At 34.1% G+C, this 18564-nt stretch overlaps 1 protein-coding gene across 18 annotated transcripts in view; it reads right to left on the bottom strand.

Moving 5' to 3' along the window:
* The window catches only part of ATE1 (arginyltransferase 1), a 158621-nt gene that overhangs the window by 24180 nt on the left and 115877 nt on the right, over positions 1-18564 (bottom strand). For all 18 annotated transcript variants that reach the window (XM_074233482.1, XM_074233485.1, XM_074233487.1 and 15 more), the window contains one exon: positions 9508-9628. In XM_074233482.1, coding sequence (XP_074089583.1) covers positions 9508-9628 — 121 coding nt within the window. The remainder of the gene's footprint in view (positions 1-9507; positions 9629-18564) is intronic.

The following is an 18564-nucleotide window of genomic DNA, read 5'->3' as shown; positions in this document are numbered from 1 at the left end:
TTCTCTATAAAAAGTTCTTACTTGCTCCAATGCTTGCCACACTTTCCCCCTCCCCATGTCCCCATGGAGGCCTTCATCTAATTCTTTTAGTATCTCAAAAGTACCTATTGTTGGGCAGGCCTTCTACCTGTTGTGTCTCATTCTATACACTAAAAACTACTTCCTATAAACCCACTGAAATGTTGGGAATTACTTCAGTACTTTTCCCTAACTCTTCCCCTTTTTCAGCATGTACACCTCCCCTGCTCCCCCATAAAAACCTTGCCTTTTTCCTTGCTGTTTGCTGCTATGAGTCCAGTTGCAAGTACTTTGCAACTATCCCTAATTTCTCTTCTTTATGTACCTCTCCTCCCCTCTTTATGCTACTTTACCCCAAGGACTGTGACAAGGGTGGCTGCTGTTATCTCTTCAAGGGATCCAACTGCCTTTTGCCTTGATTTTTCTCTCTCCATTAATTTCTGCTGGCCACAATAATATAACAATTTTTTTTATCCCTAAATACTTCTGGGACAAGGATTGTCTTTTGTGAATCTGTTCATACATTCTCAAACCCAAAACTAATCCATGCTCCCACATTTTTTACTTCATCACTGTCTATAAGAAACCTGTTTATTGCATAGCCAGTTTCAGATACAAAAAAAGTTAACTTTATAAAGCTTCTTTCCTTCACTTGTCTTGTTAGTTTTCTCTAGCCTGTTCTTCACATATCTTGCATGATAAATTTAATTTTCTTTAAGAGAAATTCAATAATATTCTAATGTAATTATTTTACCCTTATATTCTGCTCCATAGACACATGATTTAACTAAATTATAGAAGGCAACAGAGTACAATGTTTTCACACTTTACATCTTAGGTTAGCAATCAGCTGCTATGTACAACAAAGTATTTTGGAATAGGTTTCTAATAATATTTGATAAAATTTAGAAATGCTAGCAAAGTACAACTATGATTCTTCTTATCGGCCATACCCCTACTTTCAGATCACGGCTTACATCTTATTAATGTAATATTACATTATTATTACTATGTATATTCCATTGAAGAAGTAACAAGTCAAAGCAGTCTATCACAAATACCAGCTAGGAAAATGTAACTCTACTCCAGTTCCTTTATTTATAATGAAATGTCTGAGTCTCCAGATTTTTTTTGGCAGAAAGACTAAAAGTAGAAATTTATGAAAGTGGAGCTAATCAGTTCTTAAACATTTTCCATTATTGTGTATGGGGCACATTTTTAGTTTGAAGCTTGATGGAGCTGGGGTAAAAAAGAGACTTAGAAATATTGGAGGAGCGGCTAGGTAGCATAGTGGATAAAGCACCGGCCTTGGACAGGAGTACCTGGGTTCAAATCTGGTCTCAGACACTTAATAATTACCTAGCTGTGTGGCCTTGGGCAAGCCACTTAACCCTGTTTGCCTTGCAGAAATGTAAAAAAAAAAATTGGAATATGGCTGGCATTTCTGTAGAACTTATAACCAAAGTATATTTTATCCTGTACCAAATTATCAAATGCTCTAAAACACACTTATTTCCAATGGTTGTGCATTCAGGTACTACCTTCATCCTGGCTGCCTCAGCAGGGTAGAGAGGAAAGAGTTCTGTACTGGGAGTCAGATGGAGATGTGGGCTTAAATACAACTCTGACATTTAGTGATATATAAAAGTTATATAACTTTTCCTAAACTGTTTTCTCATCTGGTAAAAGGAGGATAATAATACTTGTAATTAACACCTCACAGAAAGACTGAGGGAAATTATTTTTGCAAATGTTAAAATGTTATGTAACTGTAAACCTTCATTCCTCTTTGACTCTGTTGCTGTCGTTTGTCCCTCGAAGAAGACCATGACGCCATGACAAGCATATGAATTGGATTTGGGGGGGGGGGGGGGTGCTAGGTCACCAGCCTCACTTTCTCTTCCAGAGTCATCTGGATCCAAATTTTAAGGAATAGGATGACTGGAATTGGCTCTGCTTGCTGAAGGAAACCTTGGTCTTAAAGGGAGTAAAAAGATGCAACCAGTAAACAAGGAGAGAATGATAAGTAAGAGCTGAGACCACTGAGATAGTCATCTGCTAAAGACCAGATGGAATGAAATCAAGGGTACCATTAGAGTAGTTTGTCTTAGCAAGGAGAAGGACCACTTCTTCCTTTGAGAAGAGTGAAGGGGGAAAAAGTGCTAGAAGGTATCTGAGTAATAGGAGATGAGATCAGAATAAGAAAAAAAATCTTAAGAAACAGTCTCAATTTTTTTTAAGTTAATAAAGTTTAGTTAAGCACCTATTATGTGTCAAGTTACTTTATTAAGTGCTGGAGACAAAGAAAGGGGCAGAGAACAATCTGTGAGCTCAAAGAGCTTACAAGACAATAAGCAAACCCATGTGAATAAACTATAAACAGATAAATATAAAATAAATGACAGAAGGAAAGCCCAAAATAGATTTAAGAGATGATCTTAGTGCAACAGAAAGGAAGTCAGCTACACCTGGCAGGGAGAAAAGCAGGATAAGGTAGAAAGGGACCAGGTTTATGAAGAAGGGGCTTCAAAGCTCAAAGTGAGAATTTTGTATATGTTCCTGAAGGTGATAAGGAACCACTGAAGTGAGTGAGAAAAGGGGTGATGTGATTGGACCTGTGCTTTGGGTCTCTGATTTTGGCAGCTGAAGGGAGATAGATTGGAGAGAGTAAAGCTCAGGGGGCAGGCAGACCCCCCCCCCCAAGCTGGTCATTTCAGTCATGCAGGCCATGAAATGGTGAGGGCCTGTGCCAAGCTGGGTGCTACGGCAGAGAAGAGGACAGCTTCTAGAGAGCAGGCAAAGATGAAATGGGCAGATCATGGCAACAGTCTGGCAAATGTGAGAAGATTCTCCATTGAGGGTAGGAGGAGCGGAACCCATGAGAAGTTCTGGAAAAGTCACTGTCCTAAACAGGATAGGGAGATGATCGATCATTTTGTGAATGTAAGTGGATAATTATGTTCAGAAATTACTTTGTAAATATACATTTATAGTCAAGCATGCAAAAAATTAAATAATTAAATATTTCACCTATAAATTCTTATTAATGAATTATTACATACTAATTCCCCAAAAAGTAAAAGTATACTTTAGAACCCAAAATAGACTCCCTTTCATGTCATAAAAATGAATTCCCCTGATTAAAATCACATTTTGACTTCATTTACACATTTTTAGGCAATTTTAAAGAAAACTATACCGTATCAGAATAAGTAATACAGGAAAGTGTTCACCCAGATAGAATTTTTGTTTAATAGATCAAGACTCTGCTATCCTGACTGCCTTCTCTTGTCTTTTCAGATATAAAAGATTGTCTTTCTCCCATGCCTGCCATGAATTCCTTCTTTGCTTCTGTTTTACAGAATCCCAAATTCTAATATCAGGATTCAGGAGACATGTCATCTACATGAGAGCTTTGAACCTCAAATCATCTTCTGCCTCTTTTATATATGTGAGTTGTCATTACCTCCTTCATTCTCTCCTGTACACAACTCAAGGGCAGAGGTCTAGTTTGTATCTCCAGTACCTAACTCAGTGCTGGAATGTTAATGCTCTTCATGCTTGGTTTTTAAAGAGGATCAATGACATCATGGGATGATATCTTGACTTGTGCAGGGATTAAAGTTCTGTGAGACAGAGCTGTACAAAATCATTAGTGTCTCTCTCTCTCTCTGAGCAGGACAGAGTCAAGACGACTCATACTGGCTCACAATGCAGGGGAGGATCTTGGTGTCTTCAAAATCTGACCAAGTTCCAAGTATTCCACAGTGCTGAGGGAAATATTCACACCCCGTAAACTCAACAGCAGGTGTGAGGCCTCTTGGCTACCCTGAATCTGCTTCAGCCTGTCTGATGAGACGTTTTTACCAGGGTGTGGTCACTGGCCATACTATTGCTTCTGGGATCCAGTTGGCATTTTGTAAAAGCAGAGTGATTACATGATAGACATGTCAGAAAGTCTATAAAACTTTGGGTTCTCAAAAGGTAAGCTGGAAAGTTTCACTATGAATGTTACAAAATTTGGGTTGCTAGATTACTACAGAATCACATAATTTCAATATAAATTTTGTTTACCCAGAATATAGAGTATAAGTTTATTTGTAATTTAAACAGAATTTGTCCATTTCATATCAGATTTCAAAAATAGAAAAGAGTTCAACAAAACTGGCTACTCTTATTGAAGGGAAATTGTGTAACTACTAGCCTACTGATACTTCCATAATATTCCGAATTTAAACATTCAGTGTGCCACATTTCCTTATGGCAAAAAAGTTTATCCTGAGCAAAAACAAAAGCAACAAAATTGAGAATTATTCAACTAGAAAAATAAAGCCAGAAATAAAACTATTCCATTAATTAGAGAGAGAGGGGAAAAAGAGAAGGTCACTTTGAGCTAACATTCAACAGTGATTAGAATTTATAGGGCAATTAGGTAGTGCAGTGGATAGGGTACTGGGACTGAAGTCAGGAAGATTCATCTTTGTGAGTACAAATCTGGTCTCATATAATTAGGCAAGACCTGGGCAAGTCATTTAATCCTATTTGCCTCAGTTTCCTTATCTGTAAAATGAGTTGAAGAAGGAAATAATAAACTACTCCAGTATCTTTGCCAAGAAAACCCCAAATGGGGTTGTAAGGAATCAGACATGACTGAAAAGTCACGACAATAAAAATTTATAGATATTTCAATTTCATATCTATAAGTTTTTTTCAGCAGATGACTAGAAAGAACTGTTGAATTTTCCTAGAAATAATCCATTCACTAATTACTCATGGGTAGGTCACGCTAATATAATAAAAATGACAATTCTACCTAAATTAAATTACTTATTCAGTGTCATAATCAAACTGCCACTATCAAAAAATAATTTAAAGAGCTAGAAAAAATAGCAACAATATTCATCTGAATCAATAAAAGGTAAGAATATCAAGGGAAATAATGGGAAAAAATGCAAAGGAAGGTAGCTTGGACATTCCAGATCTAAAATTATATTATAAAGCAGGGGTCATCAAAACTGTCTTGTACTAGCTAAAAGATTCTGCAGTTTAGAAGCCTGTAACTAAGCATTTTACTGCCTTTGAAATGCATACTAAAACATCTGCCAAGATAATAAGGATGATCAACTCCAGCTACTAAGTTTATTTTCCTCCTAAAGCCAGCTTCCAACATAGAAAAAAATAATCACAGCAACTATCAAATTTCTTTAGGCTTATCAAACTGTGAGACTCACCTATAATCATTGCTTCTTTGAACATTATCTATATTAAACTCTCCTTTAGTTTCAATCCTGATTTGGGTAGTAATTGTGGAACTGTATTTTTCTATCTCTTTCTTCCCTCTCTAGAGTCTGCTATACTCAATGAATAGATTAGAAGCCAGAATAAGAGATCATCAAAAAGGAGTCAGACAGTGTAAGTCAGATAAGGTAAGTCTCTTTCAAATATGGAATATTTAAGAACTCCAAAATTTAGAGAAATATGCAAGAAAAAAACCTCCACAGAATATGATGATCTATTGTTAAAATATGTGAACACATATTCAACTTGAAATGTAAAAAGGAAAAATGCAACAAAATCAAAATATTTTTAACTCTATTAACACATTTAACTGTAGACCCAGGAAAAAACTTCTATGTCAATACCATATAAAATTTCAGTTATGTTCACACTCCTTCTTAGAGATGAAGATAAAGGATAGGAAGTCTTGAAGACTGCTACACTTTTATAAAATCAAATAGTATTTTCTCTCTCCTTGGAAATTTTACATGCTAGTTTGATTTGATATAAGTTACTTTACTTTTTTCAGAAAGCACAATAAGCTAAACAGACTTTCACTTTAGGAGAGGTTTCTGCCACCAATAAAATAAAAAACAAAACAAAACAAAACTCGTCAAAGACTGATTTCCCAGAGGATTGTAGCAGAACTATTTGACACAGCAGGTATATTTGGGAAGAGGGAGAAATTTTTCTTCTACCTGGTAAAAGATGCATATTGAAAATAGACTTTATTTAATAGGAAAACCTGTAAGGGCAAACAATTATCTGGGCCTTTTCAGTGCAAGATCACTATCAAAAAGATAAGAGGGCCAAACATCATGCAGGTCTGTCTACACTGTTCATTTTATGCTTTAACAATTTCTCTGAATGAACTGAAAAATTACATATTGCACTGGGTCATGAAAAAATAATATAACCCTTGAGTCAAAAGCAGCTTCCTTATAGAATACTATTTAAACCTCAAAAGATCATGTCTCACAGCATGGTCAATACAGTTCAGCATGTAACTGCATTTTAATTTCCTAAAACCACAGGATGTCAGCCTGATTTTAAGTCACATCTGGGCTGTGATATTTAATACTCATATAACTGTTAAACATTCTACCTGAACTGAAATTTTCAAGAATACAATATATTAGGAATCCTTATGTTGTTCAAACTTTTGAAGAGTTTACTCATTACCTTACCCTGAATTTGCTTTCAAAACTGAATTACAAAATCTATACAGACACTTAAATGAGGATATCTAAAGAACTATATTTTAGAAGTATACTGTTGTTAATCAATAGTAAATACTAATCAACAAGCATTTATCAAGCACCTATTACAGTGCAGGAGCTAGGGTTATAAAGATAAGTCCTTGTCTTTTAGGAGCTTACATTCTATTTGGGAAGACTATATAAACACACAAATATAAGCAAAAGAAATTCAGTAATTTTTTTTGAAGGGAGGGAGTGTCATTTAAATGACAAAATAATCTAAGAATCATTTCAATAACATATCTGCATTTGATATAAAGGGTTATAATTGATCATTTTGGAAAAAAAATGATAAAAATTAAGCATTAATTTCAATAATGTTCATCAAATTCCCTTTCAGTATGTGATTTAGTTAATCCCTGGGCTGAATTTTATGAAACATGAATGATCTCCAACCCTTCCAGACTCAATATCAATTGGAAAGAAGGATTAAACTTTATGGTTGAACTGAAAAGTTTAAAATGAAGGGCAATTCAAAAAGATAAAAATTTCCCAGAAGTGTGGGAGTTTGAAATAAATTTTAAAAGATGATGAATTTTAGATCTGCAAGCAACTTTACAGGTCAGCCTTTACAAGGAGATAGGACATAATTAAAAGAAACATAATTAAAAATTAAATTATTCCTCATACTCAAAAGTCGACTGGTTGAGCTTGAGGAAAGTCGAAAGTGAGGCAGAATATTCCCTTTCCCTTCTACCACTTTACTGTTTTGGTTTTCCCCTAAACTTTTAAATTTACTTAGAACACATTTAACAAATTGTTTTCCAAATGATATCATTATACAAGCAAGGGGAAGGTACAGGAACCATCCTTACTTGGAAATAAGTGATCAACTCAAAGGGCTAAAAATCACTAACTTATTTTTAAAAGTAGCTGTGGTATAACAGAAAAAGCATAGCACTTGCAAGTCCACTTCCTGGTTCTAACATTCACTGGCTGTGTGATCTAAGGCAAATTATTTAACCTCTCCAAGTCTTTGTTTCCTTATTTATAAAATGAGAATACTTATACAGCCTTCTTCATCAGGTTATTTCAAGGATCAAATGAGATAATGAGCTGATCATGCTCTTTAAATTTGTTACTTTGCAGCAGTGCTTTGGTAAATGTTTAACAAACTAGCTAAGGGAAAAAATGCACAAGACATACTTTTAAGAGGAATCTGCATTATTAACACTTTACCTATCATCTTCTTTATCCCAGCAAACTATGGCCTAAAGTAAATCTACTTTATTTTAAAATGTGAAAACCACTTTCTTGGTAGGCTGAATTTGGTCCATTAGGCTATAATTTGATAATTCTTGATCAAGACAATCAACAAACCAATGAATCACAACCAGGGTTTGCCAATTTCCAAGGTGTTAATGTACATGCTGAAAATTTTTAAATTGCTCTTGTAAGTCTATTAGAGACAATTCCAACTTAACTCTGATGCTATGTAAATGTAATCCAAGAGCATTATTACTTTTTGGAGCTTCCAAAGTTCAAAAATACCTTTAATGGATATAAATCTATAATATTTAGTGTTTAATATCTAATGTTGGGTTGCTAAGCTACACTGCCAAACCAAATGCCTAAAAAATACAGTTAATAAATTCTGCTGATTAATTAACTTTAGAAAAAATAGGCACCTGTGACACTTGAGCTAATTTTAGGAAATACTACTATTTTCACTTATGTGCTTCTGTTTCTCTTTCTCTACTCCCCTCACTACTTATTTTTTGACACTCAAGGTTTAACAAATAATTAGATACTAACTCAGACAAAGAAACAATAGGCTATATAAAAAAAGGTAAAAATCTTTGATAACATTTTTTAAATTTTGTTTTTGATATACTTAAAATTAAAACTATAAAAGATTACTATAAGCACATTTTAACAATGTCTTATTCTATTTTTAAATCTCTAAAAAACTTTTAATCATTTGATCAGTGACTACTTCTCTAAGTCTGCTTCCTCCTCTGTACAAGTTGAAATCATCTCTAATGTCACTTTAGTTCTAAATTGTAGGGAGCATAGGAAAACTGGATAATATTCTTTATAATTTCAGAAGTTAATTATTTAAGCAAAATGCCAGAAGTTTACCACCTTACGCTTTTGGGATCTACTAAACAAAACACATGTAATCTTAGAAATAATTTAAAAATTTTACATCTTAACTACTAGACATGAAACTAAATTAGACCTTTACTTAACATGAACTCTAAGAAAATACCTGTAGACCATATGATGTAAAGCAGGCAAAGTTTAATATATACTACCTGGGTTATTTAGGTGCCGAATTTTTTGCAAAATAGTATTATTTCCCTCCCTTTTATTGATAAAGAAAATGGTTTATAAAGAATGAGGTTTTATTCCTCAATAACTTCTTAGCACCTTCTTTCAGTCCACTTACCAAGACTACTAGTTTGGGTCCTAGATCCACTCCTTTCTCTAACTTCTTAGATGACTTTGGAGGATCACTAGGTCTCTCTAAGGCTCTATATTGCTAGTTTGGAGTATAAATCTCTCATTAACTTCTTTAATGACTTTGGGAGATTATTTAGTCTCTCCAAGCCCTGTTAAAGGAGGAAAGGCTCCCCTAGATGACCTTTAACCATTTCTTCTAACTCTAATATTTTATGATTCTATTATTTCTACTCTGAGACACATAACAAGGGCTAAAAAAAAATAGGAGCTGCGATCCTTGCCCTCAAAGTACTCATAACATAATGGAAGAGTCTCTTAAGGAACAGCAGCACAAACAATAGGATTTCAGATTTTCTTTATTTCTAAGAGTGTTCTCTCTACCTTCCTTTGCTACTCTAAGAACTTCCCTTCACCCTTGCACACCTACATATATATAAAATACATAAAAAGCTATTGGGATCCCTTTAAGAATAAATGTCATGATACTTTATAGACTATAAAAACAAATCTAAAGATGTGAAGTTCCAAGCTTCATTTATAAACCTACCTGCTTTTGCATCTTGGTTGAAGCGACAGTATTTAGAGCTCTCAAGTGCAGGCAGACACTGCTCAATAGGCACCCAAACATATGTCTCTGGACACAACAAGTCAGAAGGCCTATACTGACCCTAAGGAGAAAGGAGAAAAAAAGTACAGATACATTAGTGATAAGATAACTTCTTGGCTACAAGGTTCCTATAAAAGGAATGTTTAATCATCAATTTACACAAAATCAAATAAGAAATTGCTTTATTGTACATAAACAACCCTGTTCATGATTATTATACTAGCTTAAGAAAATAAGTTTGATTAAAAAGCTTTCTAAAATTGACAGATTATTTTATAGTGCCTATAAGTTGAATAATTTCAGCTTTCCCTTCTTCTAAAGTACTGGAGTATAAATTCACAATTCTACTTTGTGAAACTGAAGCTCACTCACACTAGAAAATTTAGATTTTAAAAACCATTTGCCTCAAATATAATATTGTCAAAACAAACACAGATCTTTGAAAATGTTGCACAAGAATTTTGATATTTCTGTGGTTTGTTTTTGAATATTACAGTATTAATGATTTTTAGAAATGAAGATTTGCTGTTATAATAAATTAGAGAATTTAATGGATTTCTCTTACTTAAGAATATAATTAATACTATTATCACTACAAATTTTTCAATGCTTCAATTTCCATCTGGAATTAGACCAAAATATGAAATTTAAGATTAAATATTGGCTAAGTAATAAAGATCGAAATAAAAAAGATATCATAAAAAGACATCAACCAGGAAATAATAAGAGCAGAAAAGGAAGGGCATAGGCATACAGGGAGACAGTGCTACCCTGTTAGCAGCAAATGCTGTAAAGCCGACAGGAAGGCCTACAGCTTGTTGGGTTGACTATAGATTTATGAGAGGACATGGACAAGAATCAGATAATGAGAATGAACAAAGGGAATGAAAAAGAATTTAAGTTCTACATGACAAGCTCTGTGCTAAGCCCTGGGAATGCAAAAAAGAAAAACAGTATTCCTGTTTACCCAACTATCTCTGCCTTTAATTTGCATTTCTCTAATTATTAGTGATTAATGCTATAATACACACCTTTCAGTTGGTTGTGTATTATCTGGGTCCTGTTAATGTGTTTTCCGAGTATTGACTCCTCTCTTCTTAAAGCATTATAGTAGTGACTCTGATCAAAAAACTGGAAACGTTCATCTGGCCCTACATGCTCTGCCCGAGGGTGCATCTGATTAACTTTCCTGAACTGAGCTTTCTAGACTCCAGACTCTGCTTTGGTTCCAGTCTAGGTAACACAAACTAGAATGTAAACTGGAAAGATGGAGTTGTCTTGTTTTTTTGGTTTTAGGTTGTTTTTTTTTTTAACATCCCCAGGCTTGTCACTATAGAAGCCTCTATAGAAGGCTACTGTCTCCAATCCTTGTCTGTGAGCTGGAAGCCTCTGCAGGTTCAGTGACAGGCATGTGAATGACCCCTGGTTGCATAATTCTCCTTTTCATTCACTACTACACTGAGTCATAAATACAGTTCCAGGGTCAGTGTTACAGAACTGTTGATCTTACCCGCTCCATACTTTTTGTATGGTGAAATAATATTCCATATGCCATAAATCTTCATTCATTCCCAGTTTTTGAGAACTCCCTTAATTTCCAGTTCTTATTACAATAAAGAAAAACTGTTGCTAGGAAATACTTTTGAACATAAAGGTCTTTCTCTTACTTTTCTTTGTTCTCTTTGGGGAATAAAAGGGCCTCCTAAGTTTAGTGACTTGGAGCATAGCTAGTTCCAAATTTTTTTCCGTACTGGTTATACCAATTTGCAGCTCTACCAGCAGTGCATTAGTTTGGGACCAGATTGCTCAGACTTCAGGTAAACAGCAATTGTTTCTGTTTTGGCCAGAAATTCTGCAGTCCCCTCCCAGATGATTTTCTTTCTTTTTTTTGACTAGGTAAAAGAGGACAACCTTCTTTGACTTACTTCTTAAGTAGTCTTAATCAATGAATGGGTATTTCCTCAGTCAAACTCAGACCTGGGAAAGATCTTAACTTAAAAAGGCTATGGGTCTTCCTCTTCATGGGGTCATCTCCAGTTGTCCTGATCTCTATCTAGCCACAGAAGCCTGGTGACTCAGCACAGACCCCCCTCACTTAAATTCAAATCATTTGCAAATCATGACATCACCTCTCTGATGCCTTCGGTCCTCCCCTTTTGTAAAGCACAGGTCTGACCATGCCACCCTCTATTCACCAAATTCCAGTGGCTCTTTATTATCTCTATCACCTCTTCAGAGTCCTTTATAACACTACCCACTCTTCACTTTTCCAGTCTTCTTAAAACTATACTTCCCCTCAGGTACTCCACGATCCAGAGAGACACTTTTCTCCTTGTTGTTGCCATAATTTTGATATTTCTGTGGTTTATTTTTGAATATTACAGTGTTTATTAATGATTTTTTAGAAATGAAGATTTGTTGTTATTTGTTTATTTTCAAGATACTGGATATTTCTCAATTCCGGGCATTTTCACTGGCTATTCCCCTATTCTTGCAATGTGCTCCCTTCTTATCTCTGCTTCCTGGCTTCCTACCTTCTCTCATGTCACAGCTAAAATACCACCGTCTACAAGAAAGCCTTTCCCCAACCCTTGTAATTCCAATGTCTTCCATGATGATTTTTTTTCCAGTTTATCCTTTATATGCCTTGTTGATGCTATGCTGTCTTCCAGAGAGCACTGTGAGCTCCTTGTGAGCAGGGATTGCTTCATTCTTCCTCTATCTGTATGGCCAGAGCTTCGCAGAGTGCCTGACATATCATGAGTCTATTGAATGCTTAACAAGTGACAGATGATCTTGAAAGGAAAGAGAGGAAAAAGAAGTATGGTAAAGAACAAACACCTCACATCATCAGTATGCACACTGAGTGAATGAGGAAGGGAGAACGGGTATCACTAGAGCTTCACACTGTTCTGATTTAGTCAATGAAGGGTAGTGCTAGACAAAATAAAAGGGGAAGGGGAAGAGAATCAATACAGGGAGGGCAGATTTTAGGGAGGGTGTGATCACAAGTAAAACAGATTCTAAGTTAATCAAAAACATAAAGATGTAGTACTGGGCATCTTCCTTCTCTCTCATTGTCCTCTTCTTTCTAGAGGGGAAAGCATGGAGCAAAGAGGAAAAAAGAGAATAGGATGGGGGCAAATACAGAAATAATAATCATAGCTATGAAAATTAGAAAATATTAAATCAGTAACAGAGTCAGAACTAAAATTCCTATCTTTAGGTTCCCAACCCAATGCTTCCCTACATTTAAATAAAGCAATCAATAATTCTCTCTTCATAAAAAATTATTAAACTTTTTCTTATTTTACTCTCAATTCTTTTTTAAAAAATTATTTTCCTAACTATATGCAAAGAGTTTTCAACAATTACTTTTTGTAAGGTTTTGGGTTTCACATTTTTCTCCTTCCCTCCCTTCTCTCCCCCACCCCTCTGATATAGCAATCTAATATAGGTTATGCATGTATAACTATGATAATCATATTTCTGTATCATGTTATAAAATAAGAATAAAAAGAAAAAAGAAGTCATGTGAGGGGAAAAAACTATAAAACACAAGATAAATTGTAAGAATTGAAAGTTCAGACTCCATGGTTTCTTCTCTGGATGTGAATGGCATTTTCCATCACAATTCCTTAGGAATTTCTTTGATCAATTTACTACTGAAAGGACCTGTGTCCATCACAGCTGATCATCACACACTGTTGCTGCTAATGTGTACAATGTTTTTCTGGTTCTGCTCATTTTATTCTGCATCATTTACTCTCAATTCTCTATGACCTCCATCCCCTCCCCAAAATAACCCTCTCTTAAAGTACAGTTAAGTAAAACAAACTAAAAAAATTGTCTGTGTCTGACATATAGACCTCATCTTGTAGTTTTTCCTGTGGTATTTGCCAAGAAGGGGGTATATATTTCATAGTCAGTCTTTTGTACTTATGACAGTCACTGTTCTAATCAAGAGCTCAGCTCTTTCCCTTACATTTCTATGTTTATCATTTTTAAAAATCTCACAATGGCTTTTAAAATTCCATTTAAAAAGTCATATTGCTTTCTCCAGATTTATAAAGAGCCCACTCACTTTAATGCCATCCTTTCTCTTTTGCCTCCTTCTAAATACTATTTGTATCATTACATCAAAGAAAATAAACACATGCCAGTGGTAAATACATCCAATATCTCCCCTACCATATAAATTCATATTAAAACTAAACAAAAACAGAGAAGTTTAAAGCAAAATATAAAAAATATCCTATGATCTCTGCTGCATTTCATTTACGGGTTTTGCCACTACAAACCCATAGTTATATCTCATTTTTGTTGTAGCTTTACAAGTATTCCTTTTATAATTTAACATGGAAAATGAACCTAGTAGAGTAATAAGAACTTTATCTTCTTTCTAAATTTGGACAAGATTTACCAATCTTGAAAAATACGAGCAATGGTTTTATGTTTATATAGTGAATTAAGTTGTACAAAGTGCTTTAAATATACTCTTAGAAGAGATTTTCTTCTTACTAGATAATTATCCATCCCAAGCATATCTGAGACTTTAAAAAATTAGTTTTTCTGATTGTTGGGCTTTTTCTCATTTGTTAATGGCTGACTTCTATCCAACTACACCACCCTACCTACCATGAGAGGAAAAATGTCTAATTTTCTGATTCCATTACTTTCTATATCTTCCTAGATGCCCTGGGGAAAAAACATTTTAATAACAAAATGTTAAAACAGCCAGTCAAAATAGGTCTTTATTTTTCTGTCTGAAAATTTCTTATGAAAAACCCCAAGGCAATAAATATATGGATGCTTATTCACAAAAACTAAAAAGTTCATATTGTTACACAGATTTAAAATCTTGAAATGTAGGGCCTTAATTTATAAAACTGAAATGAAGATTTTAAAAAATACATAGTTTGCCTTTCAAAAAGAAATACGTGAACTTAATGTATGCAAAAATCAACATCTAAGAAATCCCTTTTGATAGTCTAAATGAATGGTTTCTTCCGTAACTGAAAGTACAGCAGTTTAGCTATATTTTTCTGTTTTAATTATAGAAAAAGGAATAAAATAATTTCATTTGATTTACTAATGTTAACATTCTTGGGTTTTAAACATTTGGAAATAGGCCTGGCAGATCATAATTAATTTAATCTTACCAATTCACACCCTACCATTTTGAAGATGTTTCATTCTACAGTTTTCAAATCAAACTAAATAGACTTTCCCTTGAACTCTTGTTCCAAAACAATGGAAAGTTTTATGAGATAACATTCTGAAGATTGTCTATTTTGAAAATCTTTTTATTTATATCTGAGATAAGCACAACTCTATATAATTTATTATTACAGTTTAGCTAAATTAAAGTTTAAAAGTAATAGAGAAAAATGTACACTTGAAGAGCTGATTGAAGTGGGGAGGACTTAGAATTAAACACCAGTAGCACTTAAAAAAGAAACAAGATTAAACACACCTTTAAGTCTTTTTATCAGAAAAAAGTATATATCTGTAATCTATTTTTCCACAATAAATCTATTGATCTTTTATTAAAACTCAGTTAAGGCAACCAGGGGCTTAAAGAGAAGCTCTAAAAACTACGTAAACAAATGTTCCAAAATTATACATCGCAAACCATTAAAGCAGAGCTGTACTTCAAGAGAAAGTGTTAGTCAGACTAAGGGCTTATTAAATACAGTCTGTTCACTGAAAGACAACACCAGAGGAATCCCATCAGTAAAGTACTACAGCAGACCCCTTGCTCCCTGATTTCATTACATAAACAGAGATTGACTTTATCAGTCCCCAAGAGAGTGCTTTATGAGTAACTCTAGCTGCTCTGTTTTCACAAATTGTATTTGGACTGTGCCACACTGAGCTCATGGGGTGAGCCAGGACCAAAAAAGACAAAAGGGCTAAACATCTGAATCCATTTGTGCTTCAAAAATTCTCAAAGCAAACATATGCACTCCATGTGCAGCTGCTGTACTAAGCTTTCCCAATATTGCTATTGGGAAATGCTTTTGAAATCTTAATATATTTTGCCCCCACTGCTAAATCACAGTGTCTTTCTAATTAAATACAATATTGTCCTTTATACATTTACAATAAAGCATTTTTACAACTGCATTATTTACTGGTAGCAAACAATACTAAATAGTAAGGCTCTATATTCAGTTTCTGATAGTACTGTCTTTATTTGTATATTGTAAATATCAAACCAATTTTTTTCTTGAAAATTTTTAAGAGAATGAAAGTAGGTAAGTCCATTTTCAAGCCTAAATTAAATAATAAACTTTGGAGGTATTTATGAGTTGAAAAGGAAGGAAGCAGAAAAAAAAGAAAAGGACTTTCTATTTACAAAGAAAAAAATTATGAAAGAGTAAAAGTTGAAGATTCAAAAACATTAAAGATAAAATGAGAAGCTAACATACAGTAAAGCTGAATTAACAAAGGAACTTTTTTATGATAGACAAAATTTCCCAGACATTAATTTTCCTAATCAGCAAAAACTCCCATACCTACTCATAAGTGATATGTTTGTGCCTTTAGATGATGAAATAGGAACATTATATAGAACACAGCACAAAAAAAGTACAATTTCTAATTTTACTTTTAAAAAAATATTAAACTACTGACTAAAACTTCCAGTAATTTAGTTGGCTGGTCACTTGGAAAATATTTTAGGAGAGTTTAATCCTATATAGCCACCTTAAAGCAATAAGCCCTAAAAAATTTTATTTTTGAATTAATAAACAAGTTATATAAAATTACTAAGCATTTTTAAACAGATTCTTTTTCTAAATTGTAGCTATTATCTTTTCCCAAAATATAAGCACAATAATTTTCAATGCTTAAACAAGTTAATCACACATGAAATAAAAATCAGTGTTTACCTCATATACATCCCAGATGTGTGATTTGTTAACTACTTTTTTTTTCACCTGTTACATCTCTGAAGAAATAACTTTGGGTGATATTGTGGCTTGATATCAAAAGTTTATATTTCAGGAAATTCCTAAGAGACTCTACAAGTGATTCTCTTTAAGTGGTCTGGAAACCAACTGTGATGAATATACTTTTTTTCCAACTGAACTTAAATATAGTCAAAGGAGGAATAAAATAATATACTGCAGCTTATGTCATTAATATGAAAGAATCTTAGATGACTATTAAAAATACTTCATTACTAAAGTTTTTCTGATATGCCTTGGTCTACTAGCCATAGCAATGCAGAGTAAAAATCATATCTTAACTTTATCTACAACTACTCAATATCTTATCCTTATCCTTTTCTTACTCCTCATCTTTCTTAAGCTTTCTACAGCTTGTGATACTGGCAACTACCCCTCCACACTCAGGCATATCTTGCTTTTCTCCTCTGGTTCTTCTCATACCTGTCTGATCATTACTTCTCAGTTTCCTTTGATAGATCCTATCCATCTCTTGTGCTTGAACACTAGATGGTCATACAAGGATCTCAACTGGCCCTTCTCTCTCTTTTTTTAAAACTTTCTATGCAGACAATGCTCAAATATATACACTATATATCTTACCCTAATCTCCCTCCTACACTCATTTCCTATATTACCAATTTCCAACAATTTTATCTGGATGATACTTCAAATTCGATACAATCAAGTAAAATTTATTAGTCCTCCCCCCCCCCAAACCTGTTCTTCCTGCAAAATTCCTTATGACTTTTGGGAGCTCCACTGGTCTTCTGCATCCACATGGGAATGCATGGAACCTGAGACATCCTTAATTCTTTTCTCTCTCTCAGTTCTTATGTCTAATCAGTTGCTAAGTAAATCTCCACAATAGCTCTTACATTTGCTTCCTCAACTTAAATGGCTGGGCACCATTCTGAACACTTCTCTCCCATAGGCTACTGCAATGTCCTCCCCTTAATTAATCTCAGTATACTAGACAATTCATCCTCCACAAAGCTACCAAAATCACCTTTATAAAGAAGTATAACGAAGTCACTCACATATTTGAAAATCTTCAGGGGTTCCCTATTGCCTACAGGATTAAAATAGATTTTTTTTTTAGCCTAGCATTTAAAGGATTTACAATTTGATGCAACCTTTTTTTCTTAGTGAACGTGTTGTACTATATTCTTTTAATAGAATACTAATTCCTTCAAGCAGGGGCTGCTTGGGGTTATTGTTTCTTTATATCCCTAAACAACCAGAATAATAACGATGCACCTAATAGGTGCTTAATATATGTTTACTAACTTGAATCATGAGAGAAAATTCACCCAAAAGCAAAAGGATCCTTTAAGATGTTGCCCAGAGTTCTGAGGTATTACTGAATAGACTTTATTTAGCTAATTCTTCTAATGAGTGGATATAAGCATGAAGTTGTAAATACCTGTTAACCCAAAAGGGCATTTACCTTACCTACTTTACCTGTGACCAGTATGTGCCAGAAATCTAGAGAGCCACTGTTTATTTTCCTAAGAAAAGACTTCGGCAATTTAAAAAAAAAATCATATGATCACCTTGCAATATAGCAGACTGTAATTTCCTGGGAATAAAGTGCTAATAAATTTAAGCCGAAAAAGTCATTTTTTCAAAATGTGGGAATATAGAACTTTGAAAACAGTCACTATTACCCAAAGCCTGACAGCAACAAACTGTCATGAGGATAATTCTGGTTATAAGATTACAGTATGTTTGGAAAACTACTGCTTCAATATAAATGGCTACTGGTCTATTGTAACTAAGGTTTGCAACATCACATTGTGACTTACCAAATTCTGGTACCATTGCCTCTAAATAAGCAGACATTCCACTAATCACTGTTCTCAAGTATCTTTTTCTTCTTTAAGGCTTGATGCCAAATTTTTTCTAGCCCCCCATTCATAAAGAATGACAAGTAAATGCCCAAAGGGCAACAAAAATGTGCATACCCTTTGACCCAGCAATACCACTACTGGGTCTATACCCTGAAGAGATGAGGAAAAGGGGTAAAAACATTACTTGTACA

This window comes from Macrotis lagotis, chromosome 4 (genome assembly GCF_037893015.1).
Source record: "Macrotis lagotis isolate mMagLag1 chromosome 4, bilby.v1.9.chrom.fasta, whole genome shotgun sequence".
NCBI lineage: Eukaryota > Metazoa > Chordata > Mammalia > Peramelemorphia > Peramelidae > Macrotis > Macrotis lagotis.
The sequence above is the reverse complement of the archived record's forward strand: the minus strand, read 5'-3'. Positions and strand labels throughout refer to the sequence as shown.